Source organism: Notamacropus eugenii, chromosome 5, assembly GCF_028372415.1.
Source record: "Notamacropus eugenii isolate mMacEug1 chromosome 5, mMacEug1.pri_v2, whole genome shotgun sequence".
Taxonomy (NCBI): domain Eukaryota; kingdom Metazoa; phylum Chordata; class Mammalia; order Diprotodontia; family Macropodidae; genus Notamacropus; species Notamacropus eugenii.
The window spans coordinates 288,933,893-288,949,103 of NC_092876.1; the positions used below are offsets into that span (position 1 = coordinate 288,933,893).

The 15,211-nt window shown below is 36.2% G+C and overlaps 1 protein-coding gene across 3 annotated transcripts in view; it reads right to left on the bottom strand.

The window, feature by feature from the left end:
- Window positions 1-15,211, bottom strand: part of ARHGAP15 (Rho GTPase activating protein 15) — an 831,062-nt gene that overhangs the window by 680,850 nt on the left and 135,001 nt on the right. For all 3 annotated transcript variants that reach the window (XM_072613186.1, XM_072613188.1, XM_072613185.1), the window contains exon 4: window positions 3,059-3,120. In XM_072613186.1, the coding sequence (XP_072469287.1) occupies window positions 3,059-3,120 (62 nt within the window). The remainder of the gene's footprint in view (window positions 1-3,058; window positions 3,121-15,211) is intronic.

Sequence of the window (15,211 nt, forward strand, 5' to 3'; positions counted from 1 at the left end):
ATGTACATATGTAGCTATCTATATCCATATCTGTAACTACCTATACATGCACATGCATACACTTACAGGTGTAATCGTTTTGGAAGAATTAATTTAGATAGTGGACAAAAAGTGATAGAAACAAGGTAAATTCTTAGAAATGTTGTATCTACTTATTCTAGCCCTAAAGAAGGCAATTAAATATCGAAGGAATAAATAAATAGCTTGTAAATGTGCATTGTAGAAGTATTGTCAAACTTATTTGGCTTAGCCTTAAGGGCCATAACTAGGAGCAATGAGTGGATGTTCGGTGACATTATATATTTATATAAGAGAAAATTTCCTAACAGTTAGGATTCAGCCAAAATGGAACAAGATCCTTATAGGACAGTGAATTCCCTGTCACTCACTTACAGGTCTATGTGCTAGCTATAAATATCTGTCTGTCTACATCTATATCTATATCTATATCTATAGACACATATGTATACACACACACACATATATATATTTAAATGAATATAAGTGAATCTTGGGAAAGGTTGAACTAACACGTGTTCAATGATGAAGATGGGATTTGAGCTGATTCTTGAAGGAAATAAGGATTCCAAATAGTACTAGTGAGAAGAACGTATATTCCAAGAAAAGGGGATAGTCAATGCAAAAACACAGAAATGAGAAATGGAGTGTTGAATGTGCAGAACACTGAGTAAAAGAATACTGAAAAGAGCAGGTTATAAAGAGATTTAAATATCAAAAAAAGAGTTTCTATTGAATCTTAAAGGTAATAGGGGGTCCCTGGAGCTTATTGAGTCAAGTGCTTTAGTAATATCAAATTATCAGATAGTTAGAAGGATGGATAGGAAAGAGGATAGACTTGAGGTTTTAAATGATTTGCTCAGGGTCGAGAGCCAGTATTTGATTTGAATTCACAGTTCCTCCTGATTCAGAGGGCACTTCTTTATTCACCTTACCATGATGTTTCTCCTGTATGAATATTGCAAGGAATCAATTGTATTTCAATAATATCAAGTATTTAAACTCCTAACCTTTACCTACCACTGTGCTGGGTTTTAAGGGAAAGAAAAGGAATATGACATCCTCTTTGCCCTTAGCAAAGAATCTAGTTAACATGCATTATAACAATCCAGTATGATAACCTCTGTAAGTACGTTAGAATTCCAAAGAAAGGAGAAGTTAGCATGGGCCAGAATAATTGTGAAAGACTTCATGGAAGAAGTAAGAATTCATCTAAGTTCCAAAGAATAACTCAGATTTGGATACATAGACATGAGGAAGAACCTACAAGGCCACCAGCTAATTCCAAACTCTTCATTTTACAGATAAGGAAACTGAGGTTGGGGGAGGTTAAGTTACTTTCCCTAAGAACAAATTTAATTGATGGTAGCTATCATGTTACTCTTAAGTCTTCTCCATTCTAACCATTGCCAATGCCTTCAATTGTTTTGAACCTTTTCTAGTTCATCAATTTTATTTCTAAAATATGATCCTCAGAAATGAATACAATATTGTAGATATGACCTACCCATAACAGAGTATGGCAGGATTATGGCCTCCTTAATTCTGGAGTCAAACTCAAGGCTAAGCTTTAGCAAGTTATTTTGCAGTCTTATGGTACTATTAGGTTATACTATTCTTGTATTTTTGTAAGATCAAATCTTTTCAGACCATCTTCCAAATAGTTACACTTCTCCACATCTTATGCTTGTGATACTGATTTTTGCTTAAACTAGTGGTAAGAAGGTGTATTTCTATCTATTAAAGGTCATCATTTTAGACTCACTCCAGAATTCTAAAATTGGGTCAGGAACCAAAGTCAAGTTCACTGTCCTATTATTTGCTGGCTTATTTTCCATTCTTTTTTAAAATTGGGTAAAATATTTATCCTTTTCTAATACTTTATCTCTTATTTTCCATGATCTTTCAAAGGTCACTGACAGTGGCTCAAAAATTACATTTTTTCTAATTTTTTTCAGTACCAGAAAATGCAATTCATCTGAATTTGATAACTTATACTCATCTAGAGAAATTAATGTCTTCCTCTCTCCCTATTTATTAATTTTCTATTAGCCATTTTTGTTCTATTTCAGTAGAAAAATCATTCTCAATACAGAGAAAGCACAAATAAAATTAGAGTTAGGTGGATAGTTCTTTTTTCTCTGATTTTCAGTATCACAGTCCCATATGCCCCAAGAGATATTCCTTTTCCTTATTTGATCTCTTCTGTTGTATGTGTGTTTTTTTTCCCATTATAGCTTCAGCATCCTTTTTGTTGGTTTTTCTCCTTACCTTCATGTGATTTAGAACTTCAGCAACTATGAGACTATTCTTTCAGTACTGTACAACACTTTTATAATTTTGGTCTATTATCAACTCTTACTTCCCTCTTCTCCACATGTCTTTCAATGAAAATTGCTTGATAACTCCCCTCAGGATGTACATATGTCTCTCAATAGAACTTCAGTTTTCCTCTTAATTACAATTCTTTCTCTTCTTGCCTTCAGAATTTTATTCTTGAGAGTTTTCCATCCTATCTGCCCTCCCTATCCTCAAAGAATTTTAGTCCATGAGGTCCTACCTATCTTTCTTCTGAACCTTTTGAAATTTATTCTTCATGATTTATAAAACAGAGTAGCTACTTTTACCCACATTAGCATTATGTCCACCCCTGCAACTAGACTCTTTATATTGATGTGAACTGGATCCAAAATAGCAGAACCCATTGTTGGTTCTGCTACCTTTCAAAGCATGAAATTATCACTAAATGCAAACATTAATCCCACAAACCATCAATTTTATAAACAAATGGAGAAAGGTTCTCATCTATTTAGATTGCAAGTTCCCAGCAGTCGTGAAATACTCATTTGAATGTTTCCTGCAGCAGAACAAAATATAGTGAATAATGATGATGATAAAGGTGATAGGTGAGCAGAAAATGACAGTAACTGTTCAATACCTTACAATACCCAAACAATAGCAGTCACACACAGGCTTAATCATGTGAATGAAGAGATCACATCAATTACATGACACACCAAATTAAAAGATTCTTTAATACCTTAGTTTCTTCCCTCCATCTGCAATTTTAGCTTTTTGGAGATATCCTTCCTTTTCAACCATCTGTAAGAAAAATGCAACTGTTAAACACATGGCAGACTCTTATGCATTATTAGTTTGAATGAACCTATTTCTTTCAAGAGTCTTTATCAGGAAGGAAGTCTCTTGTCATAGGACTTCATTAATAATGCACATATAGCTTATCACAAGTGCCTGTAAGGTCATATCCTTCTCAAGTAGTTAAATATACCAAGAGATAGATTGATAGATTTTGGAATGATTTGTGGGCTGTACCTTCATTTTTGTTTTATGTGAATGAACATTGAAGTCATTTGTTTGTATAATTGTTTCAAAATGATGAAATGAACCGTAATACAATGCCTATCCTTCCCTCTTTTTCTACCTACCATTGATGGAATAAGACCCAGTTTCTCTTTCCCTCCATGTACTTGCTTACCTTAGGAAATGGCAGGCTGACTGAATAATCATCTAAGAAACTCCTAAATTACTGATGAATAGCCAGAAATCCTGTTTTCTTTAAGTTTAGTTCATAATCACCCCTTTGGTGTTATGCTTTTTATAATTGGATATTTTATTTCCTTCCTACTTGTGTCCTTTTTACACCACCATCACAGTGCCTTGGAAATAGTAGTTAATACATATTCATTTATAGAATTACTTTCTTCCAACTAAAAACTTTTTTTAATAAATTAATTTGTTTTCAGTTTTCAACAATCACCTCCATAAGTCTTACATTTTCTTCCCCTCCCTTCCCCTTTCTTCACCAAGATAGCATTCAATCTTAAATGAGTTCTACACATACATTCTTATTAAATACATTTTCACATTAGTCATGTTGCATAGAAGAATTAAAAAGAATGGGAGAAACCATGAGAGAAACCAAACCAAAACAAAACATAACATAAGACAAAATACTCTGTTTCATTTTGTGTTCTGATTCCATAGTTCTTTCTCTGGATGTGGATGGCATTTTGCCTCAAGAGTCCTTTGGGAATGTTTTAGGTCCTTGCATTGCTGAGAAACAGTCCTCGCACAGTATGGCTGTTACTGTGTACAGTGTTCTCCTGGTTATGCTCATTTCACTCAGTATCAGTTCATATAAGTCATTCAGGTCTCCCTGAAGTTGTACTCCAACTAAAAAATCTTGCCTCTCTCATCTAGAGACAGTATTTAGCTTTCCAATACCTATTGTTTCCCCTTTTTATACTATGAGATGCTTGGACATATTCAACAATTCTTTCTAATCTCTGAGGTTTTCACTTTGGTGAAAGTACAAAGTAAGCTTACAAAGTAAGCTTACCACATTAGTAGGGCAGGGCAATGAAAAATTCTGAAATAGGCTTGTTATGTTTTCTTATTTCAATCTGAGTTCCTGCTTGCCCCCAGGATATTATAGCAGGGTCCAGATCTTAGTGAGTTTTTACAATTCTTCCTAAGGTATTAGTTGATTAAAAGATGAAAGTGTTAACTATTTTAAGGTTATTTATATCTTTGTGGAAGATCAAAATAGAATTTAAGACCCAAAGGAATGAATCTCAAATGAGAGGATTTCAGGTTCTTTAATAGATAGTGTTTTTCAGTTGTTTTCCAGTAAAGTCTGACTCTTTGTGACCCCTTTTGGAGTTTTCTTGGCAAAGAAACTGGAGTGATTTGCCATTTCCTTTTCCATCTCATTTCAAAGATGAAGAAACAGAGGTAAATAGGGTTAAGTGACTTACCCAAGCTCACACAGCTAGTAACTATCTGAGGCCAGATATGAACTCAGGAAGATAAGTCTTCCTGACTCCAGGTATGGTGCTCTACACACTATGTGTGTGTTTGTCCTTCATTGCTGAAGAAGACCATGCCATCAGAGAAATAATGACATGACTTGCACTTGACTTTGTTTTGAGTGAGGGATGGCTGTGCAGGTCACCAGCCTCACTTCTCCTCCAGAGCCATCTGAATCCAGTGACCAGATATTCATCAGGATGACTGGAGATGACTCGGGATGAGGCACTTGGGGTTAAGTGACTTGCCCAAGGTCACACAGTTAGTAAGTGTCAAGTGTGTGAGGTGAGATTTGAACTCAGGTCCTCCTGACTCCTACACTGGTGCTCTATCCACTACACCAACTAGCTGCCCTCTACACATTGTACCACCTAGCTGTCCTATAGGTAGGGTTAGAGATAATTTAAGGACATTTTGGTTTGCACTATATTCTTCAAATTTCAGTGGGTAATCCAAATCCATTCAAACCAACAAAGAGTTAGTAAATACCTGAAATATGCAAGGTATCATTCATACCTAGGGCAACTAGGTGGTGCAGTGGATAGAGTGCTGGAACTGGAGTAAGAAAAACTCATCTATCTGAGTTGAAATCCAGCTTCAGACACTTAGTAGCTATATGAGCCTGGGAAAATCACTTAACCCTGCTTGCCTCAGTTTCCTCATCTGTAAAATGAACTGGAGAAGGAAATGACAAACCACTCCAATATCTTTGCCAAAAAACCTTTAAAGGGGTCACAAAGATTCAGATATGACTAAAAAATGAACAAACAACAACAAAAATGATTAATACCATGGTAACTGGGATGCAGAGATGAAAAAATAATCTGAAGAAATGTATAGTAATGGAGTGGAGGGGAAGAGATTATAATATACATATCACTATGATACACATTAGAAAACAATAAATTGATAAATATTTACTAAGTCGTGTACCAGGCATTACTATAAGAACTAGGGATTCAAAAAAAAAAAAAAAAAAAAAGGGAAAAGACAGTCCCTGCCCTCAAAGAACTCATAATCAAATAGAAGAGACAATAAGCAAACAAACAGATATGTACACACTATGCACAGGATAAATGGGAGAGAATAAAGAAAGGAAGGCATAACTTAGGTACATAATGGGAGTTAGACAATCCTGATATCATTTCTGGTTGAGGAGATGAAGGAAGGCTTCAGGATAGGTTCAAAGCCTTGCTCTTTTACTCTTTGGGTGACTTTGGGAAAATCACTTCACTTTTCAGGGTCCATGTTCCCTCATCTGTAACATGATGAGATTGGATTAGATTATCTGTAAGGTGTTTTCTAATTCTAATTCTATGATCCTATGGAAGTTGCTTTTGAACTGGGTTTGAAGGATGAGAGGACTGTCAATAGGTATGTATGGATGGCAGGGCAGTGTGTTATAGTCATAGGAGAAGGTGTGTACAAAAACAGAAACATAAGACAAGATCAAGAATTTCATTCAGTATATGAATGAAAATATGCAGGGAAAGGTAAGTTAGAACCAGGCTTGGCTCTGAATGATAGGCTAAGGGTTTTGTACTTCATCTTATTGTAGCAGCAAGCACCCTGACAGATTCAGGATGGCCTGCTAGCACAGGTTCTTAGGTCTGCTTCTCTAAAAGGAAAGCAACTTTTGAGGGGTCAACAATCTTCTTTAATTACACATACCAACACAGAAATTATATGCAGAGAAATAAAGACCAACAGATAGGGCAATACATACATCACAGATCAACAGACAGATCCAACTGTCTGACCACCACATACATATGTAGTTACCAGAGGAACAAGTGCCAACATCTGGATTTTCAAGGGTGGGGGAGGGGGAAGGACTCCTTATTGGCTCATCTGGCACAGGAACCTTCTTACAAAAAGGAAGCTCCCAAAGTAAAACCTCACCTCAGAGTATATATACTCTTCTCAGAGCTGGAGGGCAACAGGACCCTCATGACCCAGTGCCTCATTAATTGACAAAAGGTATGGTCCTTCCTACAAAATAAGCCTCCCCTAATCAAGCTGCCCTTAATGGGATTCACCTGAGGTGTATTAATGGGGGGAAGATCTTAAACTCACATTACACTCATAGACAAAGAAGGCAACTTTGAATAATTTTTAAAATTATTTATTTTTAGTTTACAACATTCAGGTGCCCAAGCTTTTGACTTCCAAATTTTCTCCCTCTCCCTCCAGTCCCCATTCCCCAACATGGCATGCAATCTGATAACCTGATATAGGCTCTATATATACATTCACATTAAACATATTTTCACATTAGTCATATTGCAAAGAAGAATTATAACCAATTGAATGAACCATGAGAAAGAAGAAGCAAAATAAAAAAGAGATAGAGCAAATTGTATGCTTTGATCTGTAATTCTTTCTCTGAATGTGGATAGTACTTTCCATTATGACCCTTTTGGAGTTGTGTGCAACCTTGTATTGCTGAGGAGAGCCAAGTCTATCAATGTTAATCTTCATACAATGTGGCTGTAACTGTGTACAATGTTCTCCTGGTTCTGCTCCCATCACTCAGCATCAGTTCATGTAAGTCTTTCCAGGTCTTTCTGAAGTCTGCCTGTACATCATTTTTTACAGGACAATAGTATTCCATCACATTCATATATCACAATTTGTTCAGCCATTCCCCAATTGATAGGCATTCCCTCAATTTCCAGTTCTTTGCCACCACTAAAAGAGCTGCTATAAATATTTTTGTACATGTGGATTCTTTTCCCATTTGTATGATCCCTTTGGAATATAGCCCTAGAAGTGGTATTGCAGGGTCAAAGGGTATGCAAATTTTTATAGTCCTTTGGGCATAGTTCCAAATTGTTGAACAAGGATTTTGAGCAAGGAGTTTAACATGGTGAGTAGACCTATGCATTAGAAAAATTACTCACTTGGTGGTATGGAAGATGGGTTTCAGAGGAAAGACACTGGCATCAGGCAAACTGACTTAGGCTTAGGAGCCCAAGCAATAAGTAAGAAGATTTTAACTAGGAGTGACAATAGAATAGGAAAGTCAGAAATGTACAGAAGAGATATAGACAATTTATTTATAAGCAAAGCCCTGATGTTAATAATTGTGATGAGGATTTGATAGTTACAAAACACTTTTTTTTATACAAATGGCCCTTTCAGCAGAGAAATAATGCAGATATTATTATGTAGTAAAGCAGATATCACGTGAAAACTTTATTTTCAGATTAGGAGGTTGAGTCAGAACAGTTAAGTGATTTGCTTAAGATCACACAGGTGGGAAATGGGAAGGCTATGACTGACCTGAACCCAGGTCTTCTGATCCCAATTCTAGTATCTGTTTGTTTGTTTTTTTTCTACTACACCCTATTGCTTTGCTAATAGTGATGATAGTAAAGGTGGTTTCATAAAATTAACATGGGGTCTTTCTATGCATTGATCTCACTTCCTTCATATATATAATTCCCACAAGTCCCAATGGCCATTTTCTGAATTTTTGTAACTATAGACACTCATATTGAACTTCACACTTTAGAAAGTCTATTTTTCTCTGTCTGTGATTATTTTTATATATTTCCTCGATCTGTTCTTGTTCATGGATTTCTCTGCCAATCCATCAAAAGATCATTCTGATGGACAATTAATACTGTGGAGTCAGAAACTGCCCCTTTTGCCAGTGTGCACTGAGATATGGTGCCATGTAACCACAGAATAAATTCACAAGTTCAATTTAAGCATGGTTTCTGTTCGGAGAGAAGGTGAAGATTAGAAAACCTAGATTTAAAGAGAAAAGAGGTACTAAAATGTACAACATGTTACAAAAAATTATGGATCCTAAATTGACAGGAACCTTCCACCATTCAAAAGCACTGACTGATGCAGAAATGGTGGATGGAGAATGAGGGCAGATGGAATTAAGATGGTTACAGTATTTTCTTTCTGAGAACATGAAATGAAATACAACTCTTATTGGGTGGGGCCAACATGAGCATGCGTCAGCTGTATCACTAAATTGGCTCTTCCTGCTCAGTGGGGAGTTTATTTTATCCCACAGGATCCTGTTAGGATCTTCTTAGGATACCAAATGTTGCAGAATCTCAGTGGTTGGTTTTCTCGAATTATTGTACTCTAAGAATTTGATCACTTCCTCCTGGCAAGTTATATCAAGTTCCTGACTCCAGGTTATTGGGTATAGCTTCCAGAAATTGGTGTCATGCACCTTGAGGCAATGTAAAATAGTAGATATGGTGTTGATCTTGAAGTCAGAAAATCTGGATTTAATTTCCAAATCTCAATACTAGCTGCGTGGCCATGGGTAAAAGTACTTCTCAGTTCCCTAGGCAGCTCTCTACCTTGGGATTTCCTCCACGGAAGCTCTTTACAGTCAAGACATCACAGGTATATTTAAAATAATAACAATATTCACTTTTGAATTATTTCTAATTCCGCTTCTACCCTAGGTACAGAAGTTATAGTTTGGGGCTCAATTTTATATTTTCTTTTGTTAAAAATTTATTTTATTCTGAATTTAAGAAATAAAACAAGAATTTCCATAACATAGTGGAATAGAAAAAAAAATGATTGTACAAGTAATTGCAAATCTATTATGTACAACTTATTCCTTTAAAAAAATAATAAAGTTATCAGGTACCTTTTTTCTCCTCCCCAAGAGGGCTACCATTAGATACAAAGATGTATGTATCTATGTGTGTATATGTATGTGTTATATACACATACACACATATGTAAAATCAATTTTGGATTTTCAATTATAGTAGCCTATTTGTTAGTGGCAGAGCTATACCTAGGAGTCATGCAATTTCCCCCTTCTTACACTACCTTGTTCATGGAATACGGGAGGTTATAAGACAAATACTGTTATCTTCACAAGTTTCACCCCTAATCTTACTGCAGCTTCAACATCCCTTGTTTTCCTTGTAAATCAGTTCAGGAGAAAGACTGAAAGGGGCCAGATGAACTGACAGCTTTTGCCTTACTGATGCCCCCATCCACCAACCAAATTATTGCGCTCCTTTAACAGTCACTCCCAAACTGGCCAATGTCACCTGGAGAAGAGACAAGTGAGGGATTCATACCATCATTCACTCATCCTGCTCTCAACTCTAAGCCAAGTCAAAGTTAGTTAGGTGGCAATTCACACTCTAGTTTACACCCCTTGGGTTGCATGTGATGTGACAGTGCCACTGGGGCTAATCTTCAGGCTGATTTAAGTTTACTATCACCTGTAATAAAAATTCTGTGGAGGTAAAAAACAAGGATGCACACACTATGACTGACCCTAGACTTCATTCTCATCTCTGTATGGTCCTGCTGACAGGGCAAGGAAACAGCGAGAAATCTATTTCCTACCCCAAAAAGGAAATATCACATACATGCTAGTGTAAGCATGAGAAAGTGAGTATTCATGGTATACTAATGAATAGGTATTTAAACACAATTTTAAAATTTGATAGATGAAGGTATTACAGAAAGAAGACAAACTATAATAAAACTGAAAGAAATACAGAACTATAGAATTTAAAGCCAGAAAGAAACTAAAAGATCATTTAGTCAATTTATTTCTATTTTATTTGGGAATGTTAAATTCCACTTAAGAAAAGGATAGATTTATTATGGAAAGCAAGCATCATAGTAGATTGGGCCAGGCATATGAGTCTTAGATCTTCTAGCAGCTCCTTTATATTAAATATTGACCTACATTTATCCTAATGGAAGTTATTTTAAAATACTCTGTTAGATCAATTTACTACGTAATTTAGTACTAAACTCTAGACCAGGGCTTTTTAACCTGCCATTCACAGATCCTTCTTCAAAGGGGTCCATGTATACATTTTAGGATGTCTGTGAACATGGAGAAAGAAAAAAATATTCACCTTATTTTCTCTTACCTTGAACATAAATGTAGCTTTGCCTTCAGTCATGAACATATCCAAAAAGGCAGCATCATTAGCCTTCATCAGAGTTCCAAAGGTGCCTATCACACACACACACACACACACACACACACACACACACACACACACACATACAGCGTTAAGGACCCCCATTCTAGATCAAAATGAAGCTCTGTCAAGCACAGATAAGTCTCTAAATCAGGTGTCAAACATGCAGTTCACTCCTCAGTGCAACCTGAATCAGAATAAAATATAATTCGGAAATATTTAAGAAAATAAATAAAAATATAGTGAAATATAGATAATATTACAATTTAAAAGTAAGTCAATATGTGATCCATAGAGTTCCTTATGCGTGGATTAGTGGTCCTTGTTTCTATTTCAGTTTGACACGTCTGCTCTAAACTACAGTATATCTACTAGCCATGGCCTAGCCTCAGATGTCATGTTTAGCTTCTTGAGCCATTTCATGTATGCCTCTCATGAGCCCTACTTGACTAAGTGGCAGAACAAGGTCACCCACTATGAAGTCTTGGGCATCCACCAGTCAACAAGCACTGAAGTGATGCTCATCAGACACAATGAAGAATGGTTGACAGCAGGGTCTCCCAATAGCTGTTTTCCATCGAACTAAAGTGGGGATAATCATTAAACAAAAGACAAGCTTAGCTAATAAAAACTCATAACAGTATATAGATGAGCTTGGATAGCATCTAAAATAATGAAAGTGTTCTCTTTTGGTGAAGGCTGAACAGATGACTTCAGGTGTGAAGGGGTAGAAATAAAAAGAAGATTCTTCAAATATTATACAACTTTACTTGTACATAAAGTAAGAAGGATTATCTTTCCAGGAAACCAACACACACCACAGTCAGCAAATCATTTTCCCACGTGAACAACAATAAACCATTTAATACAATTCTATTAGATATCTCATGATTATACATAGTGACATCTTAAGCATAATTGTCACATGTAAAAAGCCTAATATTGAGTAATAAATAACTGAGTAACAAATTCATAATTTCTCTTGACACTATTAATATTAAGGAATTCTTTGTGAGGATTCTCTGTGCATGTGAGATATATATGTGTGTGTATGTATACATACATATATGTATACATACATATATAGTAGATATAATTTCCAGCATATAGCAGATAATAAATACTTGTTGATTATACTTTAAGAACATATTGATCAATCAGAAACTTTTATAAGCACATCCTTACTCTGTCAGGCACTGTTCTAGATATTAAGGACACCAAGGCAAAAATGAGAATTCCTATCTTTACCTTCTACTACAAAAGACAACATGTACACTTGCAAATATATGTAAAATAATTCTGGGGAAGTACTAGCAGCAGAGGTTTTCAGAGAAGCTCTCCTCTAGGAGATGGTGCTTATTCTGAGCCTTAAAGCAAACCAGGGATTTGAAGAAGCAGAAGGTGAGGAAAGAGGGCATTTCAGACCCAGGGAAAGGCTACATAGGTAGGTAAGCAAGTCGAAAGGCATGTGTTTCAATTGTTTCCTCCTTCTCTGAACTCCTCTAACACTTATTCTCTAACCTGTGGTGGCACAGTTTAGATTACTAATCGTTTGTCTAAAAGTTTGCCAATTATCTCATCCCACCCTCTCCTTACACTTCAGCTATTTTTCACCTAAAATCATTACATTTTGCTATTATTTATTTATTTAGCTTTTAACATTAATTATCACAAAATTTTGGGTTCCAAATTTTCTCCCCTTTTGTCCGCTCCCCCCACCACAAAACACTGAGCATTCTAATTGCCCCTATCACCAACCTGCTCTCTCTTCTATCATCCCTCTCTGCCCTTGTCTCCATCTTCTCTTTTGTCTACATTTTGCTTTTCTGCAAGTAAATAGCTTTCTTCAAAGTAGATTCAAGTTATCTAGAGGTAAATGAATCATTTTGATGCTCCTTCAAAGTTTTCCATCTCACGTGCACATAGAATTGCAGAGGTGAAAGGGATCTTAAATATCCTGTAGTCTAATACTAGATAGGTCAGCCGCATGTCCAAGGTCATCTAGTTAATTAGAGAAGGAGCTGGGTAAGAATCCATGATTTCTGATGACATAGGCCACATTGTCTTCTTACTGTACTGCAGGGCCAAGAGATATTCTCAAAAACCCAATTCAACACCAGAGGGCAATTAACATATTAAGAAAAGGGAATATTTAATTGGTTTCTTAGTCAATATTAATATATTATTTCTACCAACTACTTAATTCTGTTTTTCATAACTGGGCAGCTAGGTGGTGCAGTAGATAAAGCACAGAGTCAGGAGGACTTGAGTTCAAATCCTACCTCAGACACTTGACACTCACAAGGTCTGTGACCTTGGGCAAGTCACTAAACCTCAATTGCCTCATCCTGGGTCATCTCCAGTCATCCTGATGAATGTCTGGTCACTGGATTCAGATGGCTCTGGAGGAGAAGTGAGGCTGGTGACCTGCACAGCCCTCCCTCACTCAAAACAAAGTCAAGTGCAAGTCATATAATTATTTCTTTGATGGCATGGTCTTCTTTGGCAACGAAGGCTAAACACACAACTGTAACTAATATAACAATAATGAAAGTATGTGTATGTGCGCACACACGTGTGTGTGTAAACATATTTCACAACAAACAATTGGGTCAAAAATAAAAATTCAGTTAAAATCTAGGGAAAGAGAAAAAATTCAGTGACTTGACTTTCTATCCAAAAACAATTGTTTGTTTATTTAACAAAGACACTGTGTCTTGATCACAGTACAAGCACTGTTGTTACAGTGTTCTTAATTTCCTGAAGTGAAACGAAAGGTTCAGAATGCACTTTGGTGAAACGCAAGTATCTATATACATTCCTATGCTAAAGTCTTTAAATTTTAGGAGAAGTCTTTATTTATATGAGTCTTTGGAAATGGAAAGCTAAATAAAAGAACAGGGAATGCATTTGTCAGACATTTTCCCATCCCATTAGGTAAGTCCTTACTTCATCTCCACTTGTTGAAGCCCATCGTTGTCCTGAAGACTCAGAGCAAATACCAACACCATCTCTGATCTCCCAATCTAGAAATGATTTTCCACTCCTTTGATCTATCATTTTATTTTATGCTTTTCATACACTTATGTCATATTTAACTTTTAGTTACTTGGTATCTCCTCATCGTTCCTACTAAACCACAGATCCCTTAAAAACAAGCTCTCTCTCTCTCTCTCTCTCTCTCTCTCTCTCTCTCTCTCTCTCTCTCTCTCTCTCTCTCTCTCTCTCTGTTATAGTGTTTAGCCCTTGCTTTGCACATAGTAGGCACTTAATAAGTATTCATGGAATGGATTGGGGATGAGAGCCTTAGGCATAATAAAAAAATCATACTCTTTTTGTTCTGTTTTATTTCAAGTTGACATCTCTGGTAATGCTCAGTAACTCTGCATGTGACTGATTAAGAGAAATAAAATAAAATAAAACAATGCCTGCCATTCCTTCTCCTCACACAGTACAAATTTTTAAAACTATTCTTTAGATTGTGGATGAAGCCAGTACTTTTAGTGCTGGACTGAGTTGTCTACAAATCCTGCAATTAGGACAAATCTACCAATTGTAACCAAATGATGAAGAAGCAAAATATATTGTTCGGTCCAGTAATAGGTCACTGAAGTAGGCAGGGACCAAGAAATACCAATCTTGCCCCATTGTTTACCATTAAGGGGATTCTGGTTGAGTCAGATCAAATTTTATGACCCCATTCCCAATTTTCTCAAATCCACTCACTCGGCATTACACTCACAGTCTGGCAATGGCTTATTCCAATCACCAGTTTTGAAGTACTATAAGAATGATGGTAGAATCAGCTTTCATTAGACCACTAAGTTTCCTAAACTCATTCAGGAATTATTTTGATTATTACTATATAAAATCCTTGGATATGTTTTAATCTATATTTTCATTATTGCCTAAATTAGTTACAGGGACAGAGTCAGATTCGAATTTGCTGCAATATTCTCATTTAGAATAAAAAAATTGGTTAAAAATAAATTAATAATTAAATGATAAAATAAAGAAATTAAAAGGGAGGAGGGGAAGTTTTCATATTTGGTTAGTTCATTCTGTTCTAAGCCTACTTCTCCACGTTCTTTCTTATATTTCCCTTGCCTCTACTTTTCCAGAGGGATCCCAGCAAAGCTTGGTTTTCCTTTCCTTGCTTCCATAGCCTTGCAGGTGCCTGGTTTTCAGCTGTTGCTTTTGCTCATTGCTGTTCTCCTGGCTTTTGATCCATTGTTTGTGTCTGGTTCTCTGTCTCCTCCTTGCCCTTCTCTACAGCTGTTGCCCCTGCTGTTCTGGTTCTGTTGGCCAGGTGTGTGGCATGGAAGTGGTAGTGACTCTCCTTTATTAAAAACAAGCAAGCAAAAACAAAGCCCTCCCGAAAGGAACATCAGCAGCTCCTATAGCATAAATAATAAAGC